Below are 19,897 nucleotides of genomic sequence, written 5' to 3'. Positions count from 1 at the left end.
CCCCCAAACCCCAAAAAAAAAAAAAAAAAAAAAAGATGAAGTCTACTTACCTTTAAAAGACATGAACCTGTTAACTACTACATGAGGTTAAAACTATGGAATCAAAAATAATTTCAATTTTTTCCTGTAATAAAATTAATTTAAAATAAAGTTAATAATTATAAAATCTTTAGCCAAAATTTTTCATTTTGGAATTCAGTAAGTATAAATAAGCCCCTTAGCAAACTATTCATAATTATAAACTATTATGGAGTATGGAGTTGATTATTTTTAATAGTCCCAAAATGAAAATCAAACTCACAGTTTCAATATTTGAAGAATGATCACATATATTATGTTATAGCTATATACTATGTTATACTCTGAAGGAGTATTAGGTACACTTTTAAAAATTTACATTTCCAGGTAATTTTAATGATACTGGAAAATGTTATATTGCAAGTGAAAAAGCAGTATATAAATACCATCTACATTGTTTATGATATGTATACGTGATATGTATGTTGGATATATGTCAAGAACTTTGTGAGGGCCTTCGCCTCTATCAACTCACAGCATGGCATCAATGGAATACTCTGGTATAACAATTTACCAAAAATGGAAAAGTCCATTCAAGGGAACAGAAAAGAAAAAAAGAATTATAAGTATGTATGCTTTCCTAGGGGATGGTTTCTTACTAGTGTCTTTTAATCCTCTTTAGTGATTCCTTTATAAGAATTCCACAAGGACCTTTGTGGTCGAGAGCCCACTTGTTCCAATACAGTCAATGTGTATCAATTAACTGCCATCAACTAACCACCTTGCATCTGTAACAGTCTGAAAGGGAGAGCTCCTGCGTCTGGGAGTCAGATATCTGTACTGCTGTGCCTCATGCAGACAGCAGACCATGTGTCTTCTAAAAGGGGCTCTTTTAAATATCCATTAGAGGTAGCACTACTAGCGATCACACTCAGCCTTCCAACACTCTAAAAGCATTGGCAAAGGAGAATTAAATATGCATAATGCAAGCAACTTGTTCTATAAGCATTCAGTATGTCGTTATCCTTCAATAGAACTGTTCTGATGGAAATTTTTATGGTCTTTATAGGTTTTAGGATCTAGTATTTCTCATTTCAAAGAGTAACCTCGCTTTTTCAAACTATTACATAAAACCACAGTGCATTTAACTGATTTAGTTAAATTTAATTTCTTACTTTAAATTCTAAGAGGAGAAAAAACTCTTTGAAGGAAATCTTTGTTTAGATGGCATAAAAGTAGAGGCCTCGTTGGTAGTAGTACTGACAGTCATGACTTCTGTTATTACATACACCCTACCAGTCAAAAGTCAACTTCTTTAGGAATAATAACTATTGCTGCTTTGGCTAAAATTTGAGTCTTTCATTAGAGTAAAATTATGTCTGACATTTCATAAGGCTTAAATGCAAACAAAAATGATTAATCACATTCATAAATATGCAAACTTACATTCAAACCATGATATTAAAAAGGTATATTACATTTGAGACAAAATGGCAAAACCAGAATTTTTAATTGCCAAGAATTTTATGTAGCAAGTTTGTTCAGTAACATAATAAAATAGGAATATTACATTGGCAGAAGTGGAATTAAAGAACATAAAATATTACTTTAAAACAGGAAAACAATGGGATCACTTTCAAGAGCCTCACAGAAAGCTTGTGATTTAAAATGCTACCTTTTCATGATTAATGGGATTAATATGTGGGTTTTCTGTGATAAAAATCATGGTACCTGAGTAATAACATACATTCAATTGCATATGACAACCAATATTATAAAGATGTACTTTCCTAATTACTTAAATTGTTTTCAGCTTATTCAATGCTCTGTCTAAATAACTTAAGATATGTAAAAAGCAAACAATCATACTGTTTCATCCTTCATACTTAAGGATGAAACTTTTTAGTAAGCATGCGTGACATATAATAAAATGGCACTTGAGGGAAATTATTGCTTAACCTAAAGGAAAAAAATATCACCGTTAAATTCCTGCCTGGGGGTTAAATTGTGGTCTTGCATTAATAAAGTAGGTTTTTGGATTCCTTAGCTTTTGGTGATAATTTGGAACCTTTCGTATTTTCCCTGTAGATATTTCAGGCAAGCTCTAAAATTTTAGAGGACACAATAAAATAAAACTCCCACTTAGATGATAAAATATATTAATTCTAATAATATATAAATAAAGTAAATCTGATTCATTTACTGGGCAAGGGCTACATTCTAAACTACCCAACTCAAATTAAACTAAACTCTGTGGCAAACAATTTTTCTCGTTAGGCAATTAATGTTACCTTCGATAAGGCAATTCCCACATAGCCTTTGGCCATAGCTGTTGTCTTTAAAACAAAGTTCTAAATCTGTAGATCATGCAAAAGGTTATGATCTCCTTAGCAGGTGGTTAAGGAAATCTACAATAGGGATGCATGGTCAAGAGAATATGAGTTTTTAAGAAGTCTCATCTAATTAGCGGAGCTCTCCCTTCCAATCCCCCCATGTTTAGTGATCCAAGAAACTGAAATGCAAATGGAAAAAATGAATTTGTGAAGTTAAAGGTATAAAATTCTGCAACGTTCCTCAGACTCTTAATTCTTATTTCTAGAATGGGAAGGGATTAAAGCTAACCTTATTTCTTTAGAGGAAAGTAAATGAAAAATTATTTATACTCTTAAAAACATTTTGCAGCATTGATTAATGCTCATCAATAAATAAGGGAGACCATTTCATTCATTTGGATATGCAAATTAACCTGGAAAATCCATAAAAACATCTTTATCGCCAATAAGCCCATCAGTATAGCAAAATATAATGTAAAAGAAAATGAATATTACTTGATAAACACATGTGAATAGAAGCATTTCAATAAGAAAATCTATCATTTTTTTATAAAAAAGCTTTCTATTTTAAACATCATTACTCAATCACAAATAAAATACTATCAGTAAATGCCTTTGAAATTTCAAGTAAAAGCCACCGCATTTTCCTTATTAGGAATGTTTGCTTTCAGTCGTCCTTTTTGTCTGAGGTACTCTCTTCATGACTTTCAGGGCTGACTTTATTACTTACGACTGAGGGAGTTGCTTGGACTTCTTTTGGTAATGAAAACACATGGCACGTCTGGAGGTCTAAGTAGGTTGTAAATATCTTAGCATATTCTGGATGCTTTAGGGCAAAACTTTTAAATTCCTCTAAAAGAGGAGAAAAAAACAAAATCCAATAAATTGAGGTGAATCTTCTTTTGGCATGATGCAGATTAACATATGATCTTAATAATACAATGATCGTAAAAGTCTATTACTCAACCCCTATAAATTATACAACCACTTTGGGAGATAGTTTTTTCCATTATCTAGTCAAGTTGAAGATATGCATACTTTATTCCAGGGTATATAAGCGAGAGAACTTGTGCACATTGTGCTCTGGGAGACATGTATGAGAATGTTCATAGCAACATTATTCATAATAGGTAAAAAATGGAAACAATTCACATGTTTGTCAACAGTTGAAATGGCTAAGTAAATCATGGCATATTTGTGGAACAAAGTGCTACACAGCAATGAAGATGAATGAATAGCTGTGTTGTAACAATGTGGATGAATCTTAAAACCATAATGTTGAATGAAAAAAGCCAGATGCAAAGGAACACATATTGTATGAGACCATTATGTAAAGTTCAAAAACTTAGGCAAAACTAAAATATATTTAAAGATGTGTACTTTTGTGGTGAAATGCTAAAACAAAGCAGGCAAAGATTCCTTTTTAAGTCAGGTCAGCAGTTCCCTCCTTTAAGACAGAGGAAGGGGTTCTATTTGGGAATAGGCACATGGAGGCTTCTAGAGTTATTGAAAAGCTCTATTCCTTGATCTGAGTGGTAGTTACCCAAGGGTTCATTTTTAAAACTTTGTTGTGCTCTATGTTTATGTTTTATGTAATTTTATTATTTTTTTGTAATAGAAAATGTTAACAAAATTTATTACCCAGGACTCTCTATCACTGGCTTTTAAAACTATTTTAACCTTTAACTCTGGTAAAGAAATAAACCATCTTGAAAAGCTGAGCCCTGACTTATGATCAGTAAGGGCAAGTAGAGTGTACAATATTCACTAATCATATCACTAGACCCCTGAGTAGTAGGCCTCCTTTTATCTCAGGTGTTTGAGATTTAGGAAGTGAGGTAGAGTATAGAAGGCTTACAAAATTAACCATCAGAATTTGAACCCCAAGCCTCCGGTAACCTGGAGTTTCTGAAATATGATGCTACCCTCAAGTTCGACATTTCTCTCTCCTCTTCTGTTTGGACGGAGAAAACTTTATTGAGCTTATATAGCAAAATGAGCCTGGTCTTTGAATCAGCTTGCTATTTGACTCTATAATAAAAGGTTTTTAACCCAATATCCTATTTCTATCCATTCACTAAAAAAAAAATCCTCCGATAACCAAATGTCTACTTCATGGCACATTAGACTATCTAGCAACTCTCGAAGATAAAAACAGGTCTTAGTGATGAGGAAGTCACCAGATAGAGCCCAGATCATTCTTTGCAATTACAACATTATTTTGCATTGACAGAGCACTTTATATTTCCAAATCAGGCAAGCTATTAATTGTTCTTTCTTAACATCCAAAATAAAGATTTATCTGAATGAGTCTATTTCAATGACAGAGATACAGAGGACATAAGTGACTTCTAAGATACGTGGGCAGGAGTGTTGATCTACTGAAATCATGAGCTTTAATTTTAAGACTTGTGCTCTGGTCAAAAGATCAAGGCTCTCTGTCCTCTTTGGGGATGCTAGTGGCATTAAAGAGTAACTCATTTCTAGAAGTGCTGAGAGCTGGCAATAAGTAGAATTTGGGCATTAATTTGGCTAAAGGAAAACCAAGAATGAAAACAATTTAAACTATCACATTTAAATAATGTAAATGGATACATTCATGATACATTTCTATACCTATTCTTTCATAAAATCATACTTAAATACCTCAAACATTCCTGCAAAAAAAAAGTGGGCTTGCATAATATCGGGGAAAGGGAGATATTCTGTGTATTCTAAAAAGAAAAAGGTTGAACTCCAAAAAACAGAGTAGATTTCCCTAAAAACATATTAAAACTGACAGGTAAAAATATGACTACCTACAAATAATTCTTAGTATTAGTTTCCATTGAAATAGCTATTCCAAATAGTTTTTCAAAATTTGTAGTTTGGAGTAATACAGAGTATTAACTATGCAATGAAAATGGTCAGAGAATTAGTACACATGGGGTTTATGACTCTTAAGTTTTTTTTTTTTTTTTTTTTTTGCGGTATGCGGGCCTCTCACTGTTGTGGCCTCTCCCGTTGCGGAGCACAGGCTCCGGACGCGCAGGCTCAGAGGCCATGGCTCACGGGCCCAGCTGCTCCGCAGCATGTGGGATCTTCCCAGACCGGGGCACGAACCCGTGACCCCTGCATCAGCAGGCGGACTCTCAACCACTGTACCACCAGGGAAGCCCACACTCTTAAGTTTTATATCAGTATCTACTTGCCATTTTATCCTTTTTTTTTTTTAAATGAACTTAATAGATAAGTGCACTTAATTACCTAAAATAGAATAAGGACAGCCAAAATGACAGTAATTAAAAACAGAAGAGTAGGGCTTCCTTGGTGGCACAGTGGTTGAGAGTCTGCCTGCCGATGAGGGGGACACGGGTTCGTGCCCTGGTCTGGGAGGATCCCATATGGGGCCCGTGAGCCATGGCTGCTGAGCCTGTGCATCCGGAGCCTGTGCTCCTCAACGGGAGAGGCCACAACAGTGAGAGGCCCGCGTACCTCAAAAAACAAAACAAAACAAAACAAAAAACAGAAGAGTAAGAGAAGTCTATGAGCTAATTCCCCCATCCCACGAAAGTTATCAGGTTGAAACTCTCTGAACACCGGAAGGAAAAAGGCATTCAAGAGGAATCCCCCTCTGGCCCATGACAGAAGACTGGGGAAGATAAGCCACGCTGATATCTACGACCATATCAAAGCTAAGGCAGAGGCCTCTCCACTGAGGTGTGTTTCCCAAGGACACTGTGAAACTGATGAACCATCCCTTCAGCGCTTAGGGGACTTGTCTTCATGTGTGGACTCGAGCCATCAGGAGAAAGGCTGGTCACTGGTGGACGGACCTGCCATTTGGCCACAAGGTCTTCCTCCATGATAGTCCCTACCTCACAGGGGTGCCATCAACATGATGTGAGATAATGAACGTGAAAGCTCATCTAAGCCACTAACAGGAAACATTAATAGATGGTTTAGCTACTGTTATTACTGTGGGTCCCTCAGTCCATATCCCTCTACTGTGGCTACAACTCTGACATTCTCTAGTAGATGATCTTAGGTAAGTCACCTAAATTCTTTGCATCTCAGTAACATAAGAATAATGAAGAGTACTGATTGAATAGGCTTGCTATAAAGAATAAATGAATTAATATATATAAAATGTGTGAAGAGTGCTTAGCATACGGTAAGTCCTCAATAATTAGCTTCTACCATTACACCACTACTACTATTATTACTATCATCATCATTGTTACTATTACTTCTATTGTTAACATATTAGTGGGGGGAAACAACACTCTTGTATGAGGGTCAGTCATAGTCTGGATGTACACTGTATACTGTACAGTACACCGAATCAGGAGCCAAACTGCCTACTCACCATATGAAACAGAATCCCCCTGGGCTATTTCCTTGAAGAGACCAGAAACATCAAGGTCAGGCACTCCAAGGGAAGCCTGCAGAATGGTGGCGAACTCTTCTTCTGTTATGAAGCCATCCTCGTCAACATCAAAGAGCTGAAGGAAAAAGAAAATAAAGCCTAAGAATGAGCTCCTCCAGAGCAATGGTGGTATGTAATAATCTTAAAAAATAAACTGTTTAGTAATTCAGACATTCATTGTGTGGGGGGCTAGGGATATATGTCCATAAGTATGGTATCTGCTGACTTCACAATACTTATAGTTTAGTGGTAGAAAGAGATAGGATTAAAATAGGGGCTACAGGGACTTCCCTGGTGGTCCAGTGGTAAAGAATCTGCCTTATAATTCAGGGGTGCAGGTGAGGGAACTGGGATTCCACATGCCGCGGGGCAACTAGGCCCGCACGCCACAACTACTGAGCTCTCATGCCTTAACTAGAGAGACCCCATGCCACAAACTACAGAACCCATGCTCCCTGGAGGCTGTGTGCCACAACTAGAGAGAAGCCCGTGCGCTGCAACAAAAGATCTTGTGTGCCGCAGCCAAAAATAAATAAAATAATAAATAAATCTTTAAAGAAAAATACGGGCTACGACCATAGTAAGTACAAAAGCACATGGAAAAAATAGGGGCTATAACCATAGTAAGTACAAAAGCACATGGGAGTCCTGTGTAAACAAGATGAATCCTACCCGGAGAGGTCAGGGAAGGCTTTATGACATTTGAGTTGGGTCTTAAAACATGAAGAGATATTCCCAGAACATACAAGTACTGGCAGGCAATTGCCTGGGGCTCAAGTCAGGAGAGAGAAAGACAAGCAAGGATCAGATCATGATGGCCATATAAGGCCTCATCTACCCCTGCAGGATTATGATGGGAAGGGCTGTGGGGTGATTGCCTGTGAACTGAGGGAGCTCTGAGGCAAAGTGTGGAGGATGGAGAGAGGGCAGAAAGTTGAAAAGACTAGAGGCATGAAAAACAATTAAGAGTCTGGGGTGGAGAAGCAGGAAGGGCAGGAAGAGACAGAATTTATAAGGAAGCGAAGACAGGACTTACATATCAGTTAGAGGTCTGTAGTGATGGAAAAGAAGGAGCTAAAGACGGCTGAGGGATTCTAGCTTGGGCAAATGGGTGAAGGAGGGTTATGTTACCAAGAGTGGGAAAACAGGTTCCCAATGAGATCAAGGGTTAGAACTGGAGAGCTTAAATTTGAGTCAGAAGTGCCAGGAGGAAGTTAAGATTGAGCACATCAGCTCAGGAGAGTGATGAGGCTTCAGATATGAATTCAGGTAAAGATTGAAACTACAAGTGTGTTTGAGCTTCTCTGTGGAAAGTGCAGAAAGTAAGGCAGAGCCCTGGGAACAGCAAGAGTTGAGGTGTGTGCAGGGAAGAGGAACCGGCCAGAAAGACTCAGAAGCAGCAGCCAGAGAGATGGAGAAGCAGAAAGAAAGAGCATGCATCTTGGAAGCTAGGGAAGGTTTTCAGGAAAGAGGAAGAAACTCTGAGTGTGGTAATGGCCAACAGAGTAAAATGGCATAGGAAGGCCAAGCAAGAAGCAAGAAGGTTTGCTGGATTTGGCAATTAGGAGATCCTGGCAACAGATGGTAACGGAATCAAGCAATGAATAGAGAGGTGAGGCGTGGAGGCAATAGGCATGGCTCTTTTAAGAAATTATGGAATAAAGCACAGGAGATAAATGGGGTAATAACCACCTACAAAAGGAGGCTGCCTTCAGGAAGGGAGAGACAATATGTTTATAGGCAGAGGGGAAAGGGTGGGATAGTCTGAAAGTCAAGCAGCAATGCAGGGGTAACTGATAGATAATTAATATGCCATATTCATAATCCTCTCCAGGGTATTAACAGTTTTTCATGATATCAACACTGACTCTTTGCAGGCACTGATCCAACATGTTCAAATCACTTTACACACTCATTGAACCCTAATAATAGTCTTATGTAAGGGGGGGGTGTTGTTATTAGCCCTATCTCACAGATGAGAAAGCTGAGCAACAGGGAAGCCAGGTAACTTTCCCAAGGTCACACAGCTTGTAAATGGTCAAGCTGTTGCCCAAATGCAGGCAGATATCTACAGTTCCTGCTGTTAAGGTATCCACTTCTGACCAAATACACGATCAAAAACAGGCATTGGATAAGGTGTGATAATCATGAAAAGAACAATAAGCAAATACTGAATAGTGTTTTAATTGTCCACCAGGGTGGGAGGAGAACATAATTCGAAGATGTGATTTGCTGCTCCCAGATAAGAAGGCACGGGGGACGCCTAGTCCATTTTCTACTACTCAGCCCCTAAATGGATGATAAGATAGCTGGAAAGCGCAAAGTGAATTAGCTAGCATTTGTTTTCACAACAGTAGCCCCGGGGCTCTTTATGGGCCTTGGACTTCAGGCGTTAACTGCCAGGATTCAGTCACAACCTCCCCCCACCTTCTCACAAACTCTAATTTTTCTGTAAAAGTCTTCCATTCCTAAAGAATTCTCACCAACTTATCAAATCAACTAAATTTGGTCCTTTGATGGCTCTTCCGTCTGTATAAGTTTCCTTCACACGTCTATTCTGGGGACTTTTACTTCCTCTCCATTTGTCCTTTGTCACAACTACCCCACGAAAACCCCTCCATTTCTCTCAATTCCTCATCGCTCCCAATAGCCTCCCTACCCCAGAGTTCCCAGATCTAAGGTAAATCTCATGCTCTGGGCTCTGGTAGAAGGTTTAACACCCCGTTTTCCTTGGAGAATGGGGGAGCGATACCTCCCCAGTGCACGGAATGCTGTGGGACTCTGCATCAAGACATCCTGTCTTTCCTAGCAAGCACATGGTCCAAGACCATTTGGACTCTGCCTGGAATTTGAATGATGAACAGCGTTCGAGTTTGCTCACTCTAACGGCAGTGCCCAAGGGAGATGTAGAGCAGCTCCCGCAGCTGGGACCTCTGGAGCTGCCTGCTTTGGAGTATTCCCTGGAGCCTGCTTGCTGTCCTCACAACTGATTCCTCCACCAGAGTCTATGCCGGCTGCTTACAACTGAAGAATGCTGACTAATATTCTACCTCTAAAGGTCACCGTGATGAAGAAATATGATCAAAGATGGGAAGTTAACTGTGAAGTGTTACCCAAATAAAAGGATGTGAATGCATTCTGTATATATACAAAATGATACTACTAAATGAAAAATAGAAGCATGCCAAAATAATTTTCAAAAACATCATACAAGGACTTCCCTGGTGGCACAGTGGTTAAAGAATCTGCCTGCCAATGCAGGGGACACGGGTTCGATCCCTGGTCCGGGAAGATCCCACATGCCATGGAGCAACTAAGCCTGTGCATCACAACTACTGAGCCTGCGAGCCACAACTACTGAAGCCCACATGCCTAGAGCCTGTGCTCCACAACAAGAGAAGCCACTGCAGTGAGAAGCCCGTGCACCGCAACAAAGAGTAGCCCCTGCTCGACGCTACTAGAGAAAGCCTGCACACAGCAACGAAGACCCAACACAGCCAAAAAATAAATAAATAAATAAATAAAATAAAATAGGCATTTAGACACTTAAACAAAACAAAACGAAAAAACCAGAACATCATACACCCCTGAGAAGGATAAAAAAATAACCAAAGTAAAACATGACACTTGCTTTACTGAAGAAAAGAGCTAATTATAGTTTTAGGTCCTTCTTTCCTCTCCCTGTCCCCCCTCAAAACCAAGGTCTAGGCTAGAGAAAAATCTCAGGACTTCTTTAAAGACAATAATTACTATGATTAAGGGCCAAATTTTCTATCAGGTCTTTCATTGGTAAACCCAAAGTGACCACTTGCCCAGCTGACCTTATAATCACACAGACAATCTCAGAACAGAAACAGAAATGTCTGGGTTGGAATAAGTTAGCTATGTGTATAATTTTAGGTTTTATGATGAATAAGTCTGTAAAAGTTTTCAGCTTGGAAAGAGTTCTGGCCCTTGCCTCGAGACCATCTGCTAAGCATCAACCTCTTAGGTTCTTTATAGGCCTAGCAGTTAACTCAGTTGAAACCAATCTGAAATAAAAAGTCAACCTGGGGACTCCTCTGTCAAGGATAGAACACATGGAAATTCGTGAGGCTAACCCAGGTGGCCTCTAAGACATGAGAAAGGACTCTGGGAGGAAGAGAGTCTTTCTAGACGATAGAGGGGACAACACTTGTTGAGGACACAGTGGGATATTCTTCTTAGAGAAAATCAGGAAGAAATAAGAGTAGGAAAGAGGCATGGGGAAGGTCCTCAGCTGTTATGGTGGATGAAGCAGAGACTCAAAGACCTGTACGATAAGATTCCACATACACAGCTTGGTAAGTGAGATCAAGTTTTTGTTTTACTTGAGAGCAGATCATGTAAGATTAGAATATGGAAGGGAACATCCCATTCAAATACTAATTAGATAAAGCACGTTTCATCTCCAAAGAACCAAAACACACTTTGGGAATGTACCCTTCCCTCTCCTTTTTGCATATATAAGTGATAAAATGGAATCTGAGTTCTCATAATTCAAACTTCCATTAAGTTCTGCTAGGGATGGGGGACATGGATTTTATTCATCTGCCCCTCAACCCCCCATACTGCTGTGACAATATATGTGATATACAGGAAAACATATAGGGTGGAAACTTGAGACAGTTATGATGGTATTCACTTGACACCACCACAACAAAGTAAACTCCATCGGGAAAAGATCACCTAAAATATCTCTGACATACAGAGTGGGAAAATAAGGATGGATCAGAACTTTCTGCCTGGTGAATTGGGATGACTATAGACAGGTGGTGTTTATTTATAAACCTCACCTTGGGGCTCCAAAATGGGGAGGCTGAAAAGAAATAATTTTTAAACTAATTTATGAAATCAACTGCTCTTCAATTTTAATGCTGTTAACTAGGCTGCTTCCAAAGACTTTCTTTTTGCTTAAATGGATGCTTGTCTTTTCTTTATTCTCGGTAGCGATTGTCTTAATCACATTGCCCTCGTGTACATGTCACAGCAGATCTATAAACACTCGTAATAGATGCACTGATTTTCAGATAATACACTTAGAGTCAACACTTGTTTACGAGACAGATCAAGATGATTTCAGTGGGGCTGACAGTACCTTAAATGCCACCTGGATGATCTCCTCTGTGTTGGCAGGGTTGCACAGGACAGCCAGGCCAATTACATACTCTCGGAAGTCGATACTGCCATCATGGTTCTGTGAAAGGATGGGAGAAATCAGTTAGCAGGGCCATTGGTTGAATGACTATTAATCACAGCCCACAAGGTGAAACTCAGACATGCCACGCAGCTCAGACTCGTCATGCACTGAGCCAATTTGGAAAAATGTTTGCACTGAGATAGAACAGTAGTGAGTGGCCCACCTATTCCCAACTCAGAAGGAAGAAAAATATATTCCTGTTGAGTGATCAGTATAAACATTTTATCACTGAGGCTCATTTAGACTGGCTCTATGGCACTCATTGTGGGTTCTTGAGCTCAGCCTTGATGGGAGCCTCTCTGGGAAGCAGGATGGGGGATTTCATCCTAGGTGGGACTGAAGCCTTCATTCCACCATCGATGGTGGGCCTGCCATGATGGCCAACACCAGTGGGTCACTAAGAGACTCTCTCCATGTAGGAGATAGAAGGGAAAGGAAAGGGGCAAATTGAGGCAATAATCACAGCTACATTCTTTCTCCTTTCTGTACTTACTCTGCAATAAAGCAGGAGAAAGTAAGCAAACTCGAGCAACTTCAAGGGCCCCTTAGTGATATCGGGCCCTGGAAGATCCTGCACTTTTAAGCCTTGGAAACTAAACCTAATTCGTATGATGTTTATATCTATACACTGCAGCAGGTATTTCTTGATGGTTTTATAAAAGAAGGGGTTGATAATTCTAATCCATGCTGACCGAATACAGAGTTTTTCCTACACATGAACTACTCACCTAGATGGGAACACTGAGAAGATGAAATGGGGAGAAAGGAGAGAAAGCTTAAGGAAGAGAGGAAGAAAGGGAGAGAGAGGCAAGGCAGAGAAGGCGGGAGGATGGAAGGAAGAGATAGAAGAGAGAGAACAAGAAGGAAAAGGGAAGAGGAGAAAGGAAAAGTGAGATGGAGAGTGGAAGAGAAAGATGGAGGGGGAAAGAGAGGAGGAGGAGGGAGAAAGGAAGAGGACAATAAGCTCAATGATTATAATCCCAGGTGTGGAATCATTTTGGCAGCAAGATCTTCATGTTGCCAGATGAACTATGAACTAGTAACAACAAAGCTAAGTGTGATACTTGATAGGTTAGCAGATGTTTGGCACTGATAAGAGCGTAATCTTTAACTGTGACTAAGTATCTACATTTCAACCATCAAGAGTTCCTGTAGGGCAGGGACTGCCTTCCTCTGTGTAGTGTATTCCCATTGCCTAGCACACACAGGTAGGTGCTAAAAAACGATGCTACCTTTTCCTCACCTACTCTCACCTGCTATTGATACTTTGGGTTCACCTTAAGACACTTAGGCAGTGTTTTTCACTGGGGTTTCATAGATGAGCTTGAAAGGGAAGGCTGTGAAGCCTCTGAAAGGGTATGCCTTTTTGTTTGTTTGTTTGTTTTTGGCTGAGCCACAGGGCATGCGGGATCTTATTTCCCTGACCAGGGATGGGACCCTTGCCCCCTGCAATGGAAGCGTGGAGTCTTAACCCCTGACCAGGGATTGAACCCGTGTCCCGTGCAGTGGAAGCATGGAGTCTTAACCCCTGGACCGCCAGGGAAGTCCCAGCCCTTTTTATATGTACATTTTTCTAGGGAAAAAAAATCTTGTAGCTTTCCTCAGCTTCTCAAAGCAACCAAGACTCACTGTCACCATACTACTTTATCTTGCTGCAGGGTGGGAACTAAAAAGGAATAATTTACCTTCACTTTCTCATCGGAGAAGGTAGAAACAGAGGATTCAAGATTTCCCTAAAGTAACAGGGTTTCTTTCTAGGATTTAAAACTCAGGTCATCCGACTTCCATTTTTGTCTGATTACCAGCCTCTAAGACAGCTCTTTTCTGCCTTTCCTTTAATCGACTTTATTGAGGTATCAATTACAGTCAATAAAAGGCATCCATTTTAAGTGTACAGTTTGATGTTCTTTGAAAAAATGCAGACACCAGGGTAACCACCATCACAATTGATGGCTACGATATTTTCATCACCCCAGAAGTTTCAGAGAAGGTAGAGTTTTAAGGGACATAATTTTCCTTGTGCCACTAACGTTTAATTTTCTTCTGTACTATGGAGGGCTGTTGTTCATTAGGGCTTAGAGGCTGAACAGCTTATGGTACCGTGAATATATGCTCAATAAAGGTAAATTTATTCTGCAATTGGTTTTCTCCACTAAGCAACACAGAAGTCTTGAATAGAAGTTCTGAAGTATAATGAACCGGTTTGCAGGGCAGAAATAGAGACACAGATGTAGAGAACAAATGTATGGACACCAAGGGGGGAAAATGGCGGGGAGGGGGGGGGTGGGGGGGGTGTGATGAATTGGGAGATTAGGATTGACATTTATACACTAATATGTATAAAATGGATAACTAATAAGAACCTGCTGTATAAAAAAAAAAAATTCTAAAATTCAAAAAAAAAAGAAGTTCTGAAGTATAGATATAATAATGACCTATGAATATATTCAATATCCTGTGATAAACCATAATGGAAAAGAATATGAAAATAAGTATATATATGTATAGCTGAATCACTTTGTTGTACAGTGGAAATTAACACAACATTGTAAATCAACCATACTTCAATTAAATAAATTTTAAAAAAAGAATGATCTATGGACACTGAGGATATGGTCATAGGTAGTATGACTGGAAATACGCCTTTGATTTATTGTGAGGCATCCAATTTTTATCTATATTACCGGACCCTATGTATAATACAAGTCAAGCATTATAGCTTATTTTTCAGATGGAGAAAGAGAAATGTAAAGGACCCTTAGTATTACTGTTATTCATGAATAAAGGTAATATTCTGGACCCTTGGTTTTCTTTAACAGTTTTATATGAGTGGCTTTGACCGACAAAAGAATATTAAAGCAGACTCTTGACAATCAATCACATGAGAAACTATATGTAAGTTTTCATCCTAGTAATGTGAAGGACAAAAGGCAGCATAGAAATTATTCTGAGAGATTTCATTATAGGACTAATAAAATAATACATTTTAAGGTTCCAATTTCAGAATAATAAAATTTAGAACTGGGAGGAATCTTAGAAATCATCCGTTCAACTTCTTCATTTTTACTAATTAAAAATTGAGATGTAAGTTTTACTTGAGGTCACAAAACTCACTATTGCCACAATGACAATTAACATTTACCTAAACATTTACCTGAGACCCAATCATTCAAATTAAAGCAGGCAAGTTGATAAAATATATTCAAAAACAGATAATAAAAAAGTATACAGCAAAATACACTCCTTTAATTTTTCAAATTCAAATCAGTCCCATGGTAAAAAATTATTCCTCAAAGCTGTGGTTCTTTCCTTTAAAAACTAATGGAACTCCTCAGGAAGAGTATTATTATTCAAATTCAATAAATTCTCAGTTGTCCAGGAGAGTCAGGCAAGAGGTATTCTGTTTACCTCAATATTCTTATTTAGAGCATATTTCTACCCACCTGCATAATGGTATTATCAATTTTCTAGGAATTAAATTGTTTTAATCCACTTAGCATTAAAAATAGACATTAAAAAAAAAGTAATTCTGAAAGCACTTCAAGATTAATACATACATTAAGTATCAGTGCCCTGCAGGTGCCTCAGCAAATATTTTTTAAGGCCTGACTATGGGTTAGTTGTGCAATATTACTGATGAAATTTCTGATTGAAGTTGATACATAAATCAACTTTTAAATCACATGCACTATTACTCAAAAAATATTTTAAAAGTGACCTTTAAGATGATATACAAATTTTGAATGTTTTTGGACATTTGCTGTTCTTAGGTACAGAACACACTTCTTTTTCCTGCTATTATAGGTTACAGAATTCAGTGTATTAAATCAAGACCAAGGTGTTTTTCAAAATCATACGGGATATTTTGAAATTAAAAAATGTAGATGTATAATTTCACATTTAAACAAAATCATTATTATTTTCAACTTACTACATTGATTGTATTGCTTTTAGAAATTTGAAAATGAGATGGAGTTATATTAATGAAAGCCCTTCATCTTAGGCTATCAGTAGTCTTCCATGTAGAAAAGGCAACATTTGAAAAAAATTATCAGGTAAATACTCCCTCTTACACTGAAGATGTGCCTTTAAAACACCAACTAAAACAAACAAACAAACAAACAAACAAAAAAACCCATTGGATGGAAATTAAGAAATTCAATCACTTGTTAGGCTATTGGTTCTACACAATGCCAAAGGTTTGTTTACTTGGAAAAATCCAGACTCTGGACTAAATTTTCTGGGATCCACTCTAGTGCCTGGGGTTATTTGTCCAATTTTACACAAATTCAGAAAAGAACAAGAGAAACTTAGGTAACTTCAGGATGTTTTGCCCTGTGCATGCAGGAAGAGAATCATAAAAGTAGGTAATCCCTTAACTTGAAGAGCAAGAGAAATACTTAATACCACCCCTAGTGTGAGATAATTGTCTTAACTTTCATAAAACATTTAAAATGAAGTGAGGGGAGAAAAGTGGGGCTACGTTTTCTTTTCCCCAACCATCATGTGGAAAGGTTAAATTATAAACTTAATATTCTGAGACCTTAAAAGGCATCTTGGCAGATTTCCCCTTTCCTGGCTATATTACTACAGCCATGCCTAACATACTAGTGGCCATATTCTAAAACAGGGATCCTGATATTAATGTGAGGTTGCAGCCTCATTCTAATATAACCACACCTGTTTTAAGTAGCTCCCCAGACCAAGTTTAAATTACAAGTCCCTTGAGGAAAGCAGACGTGATCGCTAGGCTTGGCTCAATTCAGAATTACACGCATGTGGTATATCATAAATATTATATGATGGTGATAATGGTGTCCACAGAGGCCAAATGCCAACCTGTCCTATTTTCACTGGGGATTTCTAACAGGCAGCTGAGGGCTGTTAACAGGCCAGTTACATCATTTCAACAGTTACAGCTTTCCTCTAAATGAGTCAAAAAGGAAGGATTTATCTTCAAACTCAGGATGATCCTCCAAAGTAGACTGGGAGAGAGGGAATGCATTAAAACCCAGAGAAGCAGGAGGGTAGAAACCAATTAAATAGGCAGATGAACAGAGCACTTGAAAATGCAGCCTCTCGAACTGAGTCTATTGGCCGGGGATTCCTGGATTCTCTTTGCCCTGTTATCACCACCTGAATCAAAATGAAAAAGCCAAACCAAGGGCCATTCACAAGAAAGGTGCAACTACCCCTGCTTTTTGGGTGGCAGTTTCTCCATACTCCTATCTTCTTTTTTTTGGAAGCTGGCAACACTGACTCCTGTGGGGACCTCAGTTTTCAGCTGAGACTAATATGAAAAATACAGTGAAGACAGACTAACCTTAAAGCTGTGGCTGTCAACCTTGGTTGCTATCAGAATCACCCAGGGAGCTTTAAAAAATACTCATCTCTGAGCTCCACCTCTAAAGATTTGTATTTAACTCATATGGAGTGGGACTCAGCTCAAGAGCTCTCCCGGTGATTCTAAATTGCAGTCAGGGCTGAGAACCACTGCAATAAAGACTCAGCAACATTTATATATATTTATACATCTCTCTATGGCTTTAGATACCAAATAACTGGTTATGATTTGTGTACGTTTTCTTTGTTTACTTTTTTTCCTGTCTGCAGTTTTCAAACAAATGAAAGAATATTCTTTGCTCTGAGGCAGGGCAAGACGTGACAAGAGCTGGCTAACATCAGCAGGGCGTGCCTGATTTTGAAGTACATGTAAGAGCGATCACTTTGATTCATTAAGGCAACCAGAGACATTTCAACTATAAGTACACTCTTTCATTCCCCAATGCCCTGATCCTCTTTACAATTATATAAAAACAAAACTGTTACATGCTTATTTTGCTAGGGAAAAGGGACTAAAGAATTCTAGATTTTAGATAGTTGTATCACCATTTAAAAAAATACTACCTTTTATAAAACTGCTTAATTTCACATTTCTGAACCTGTTTCTATACAGTTAAGCAGGTTACCAGGAAAACACTTTTTTTTAAAAAAATGTAATAGAAAGACCAGATGTGAATTAAGAGAAAAACAGGTTTTGAATTTCCTGCCTCCTCACCTTTTTTAAAGGAAAAAAATGTATCTCCTGAGAGCTTTCTTGATTTATTCCAGGATTTTTTTCAAAATTCCATTCTTAACAATAACAACAACAGCTTTCCTGCTCTTTGGAATTCATTCACCAAATAAGAAATGACCTATTAAAATCTACTCCGTTAAAGCCTGCCTTGCACTCCCATCACATATATAAGTCCATATTAATCCTGTGTCTCAAAAAGCCGACATACAAACCACTCAGAATATTTTTCATGAAAAATCTGTTTAATTAAGCAGTAAAGGGCAGCACAAGTTCAGAAACAGGTTGGGTTATGAAAGAAGTTGGCAGGAAATGACAGCTTTGGATGGGGTAACCGCAACCGTGCAGAGAGCATGGCTAAGCTTCCAGCACTCCTGTCCCCCAGGGTCGTCCCGACTTAGTGCCCACTTTAGGAATACATGGTCAGCTGCAGCCATTCTTGGATAGACACCTGAATCAGGCCATCCATATCTCTATCCAGGGATTTGAAAGCACGAAACATGGCATCCAGGCGAACCAGGCAGCTGATGAAGTTGTTAAAATCCATACTTCCATCCTCATGGGCATATCGGCGGACAATCATTTGGTAAAGTTGTTCCTGTAGCTGGAAGCCTGCTGCCTGCAGAGCACCCCGCAGCTGAGAACTTCCCAGAGACCCAGAATGGTCCCTGTCATATTGCTTATAAACACACTGCCATTTCTTGATGTTTCTCCAGAGATACTTAAATTCTTTGAAGCCCAGCTTTCCAGTTGTATCACTGTCCATGATGGACACGATGCTCCGGCAGGTGTCAAGACTAAAGCCGTCAGACTTCAGATCCTTGTGCTTAGACAGGACTTTGTTGAGAATATTCATTAGGTGAGTGGCATCCACTTCCATGTCTGGTCCAGCCAGCTGTGCAAATTGTTGCCGAAACCGCCTAACTTCCTCACTTTCATTGGCCTCCACGTTGGTGAAATGCTGCTCAGTGGGTGGTGGTTCCGGGGTATACTGAGAGGCTGCAGCCTCACTGATAAAATTCACAATTCCTCCAACTATCCCTCCAATATTTCTTGCTCCTCTACTTTTCTGACTGCCTCCTCCAAGAAGGTCTCCAAGAGCTTGTCCAAGACCTTGACCTTGATCTGCTCCTTCCAATAGAGCTTTTGCAAGAAACATGCTTTTGGTTTACCGAAAGGGTAAAGGGTAAAGGCTGCTGAAATCTTGGAGGTGGTATGAGAGAGATGAAATGCAGTCTAAGTAGTTTACATGCGGAAGAACTGGCTTTTCTGTACTTGCTTGCACTGTACCACACCCAGGGTGCACCTCCTACCCTAGTTGCCTGAATTCCACTAGGTCCTAGCACCTGCCATTTTTCAGAGGGCGTCAATAAAATACTCCTAAGTTATAGTATGTCTGACAAATCAGAAGAAATCATATTTTTAAGTGTAATATATTAAACTCTACATTTCTATATGCTGTTAACTATTTTTAGTTCTCTTTCTCAGCACCTGAAAGATGACGTGGAGTTTCCTAACAGGAGAAGTTAAATGACTCAAGGATATCAAGAATTTCTTTTCTAAGGAATATTTATTGTTAGGGTACAACTGAATAATTCTGGGGCACTGGAAAAATATTTACCTAATTCTCTTCCTTTAGCAAAGATCTGCAGCATCCAATGTTCTTAAGAAAAACTTGGAAGGGGGATTTTTAAAATGCAGGGTCCTCAGGTCCCATCCTCAGAGATTCTGATTCTGTATAGTCTGCTGTGGGGCTCATGATTTACGTTTTTGGAATCTTTTGGAAGTGTAACATTCACATAGAAAACTGTACAAATCACAAATATATAGCTCAAAGAATTTCATAT

The 19,897-nt window shown here is 38.8% G+C and overlaps 2 protein-coding genes across 3 annotated transcripts in view; both read right to left on the bottom strand.

Moving 5' to 3' along the window:
- Window positions 1-191: 191 nt before the first annotated feature.
- Window positions 192-19,897, bottom strand: part of LPCAT2 (lysophosphatidylcholine acyltransferase 2) — a 68,406-nt gene continuing 48,700 nt past the window's right edge. The window contains exons 13-15 of one of the 2 annotated variants that reach the window (XM_024747330.1): window positions 11,876-11,974; window positions 6,700-6,835; window positions 192-3,203 (exon numbers count right to left, since the gene is read on the bottom strand). In XM_024747330.1, coding sequence (XP_024603098.1) covers window positions 3,019-3,203; window positions 6,700-6,835; window positions 11,876-11,974 — 420 coding nt within the window. In that variant the 3' untranslated portion in view covers window positions 192-3,018. The remainder of the gene's footprint in view (window positions 3,204-6,699; window positions 6,836-11,875; window positions 11,975-19,897) is intronic. The other variant, XM_024747331.1, reaches the window with a different exon arrangement.
- CAPNS2 (calpain small subunit 2) lies at window positions 18,094-19,787 on the bottom strand. The gene has a single exon (XM_024747332.1). The coding sequence runs from the start codon at window positions 19,207-19,209 to the stop codon at window positions 18,460-18,462; it is 750 nt and encodes a 249-aa protein (XP_024603100.1). The 5' UTR covers window positions 19,210-19,787; the 3' UTR covers window positions 18,094-18,459.

Source organism: Neophocaena asiaeorientalis, unplaced genomic scaffold, assembly GCF_003031525.2.
Source record: "Neophocaena asiaeorientalis asiaeorientalis breed wild unplaced genomic scaffold, Neophocaena_asiaeorientalis_V1.1 scaffold438, whole genome shotgun sequence".
NCBI classification, from domain to species: Eukaryota; Metazoa; Chordata; class Mammalia; order Artiodactyla; family Phocoenidae; genus Neophocaena; species Neophocaena asiaeorientalis.
This window is presented reverse-complemented; position numbering and strand designations above follow the sequence as displayed.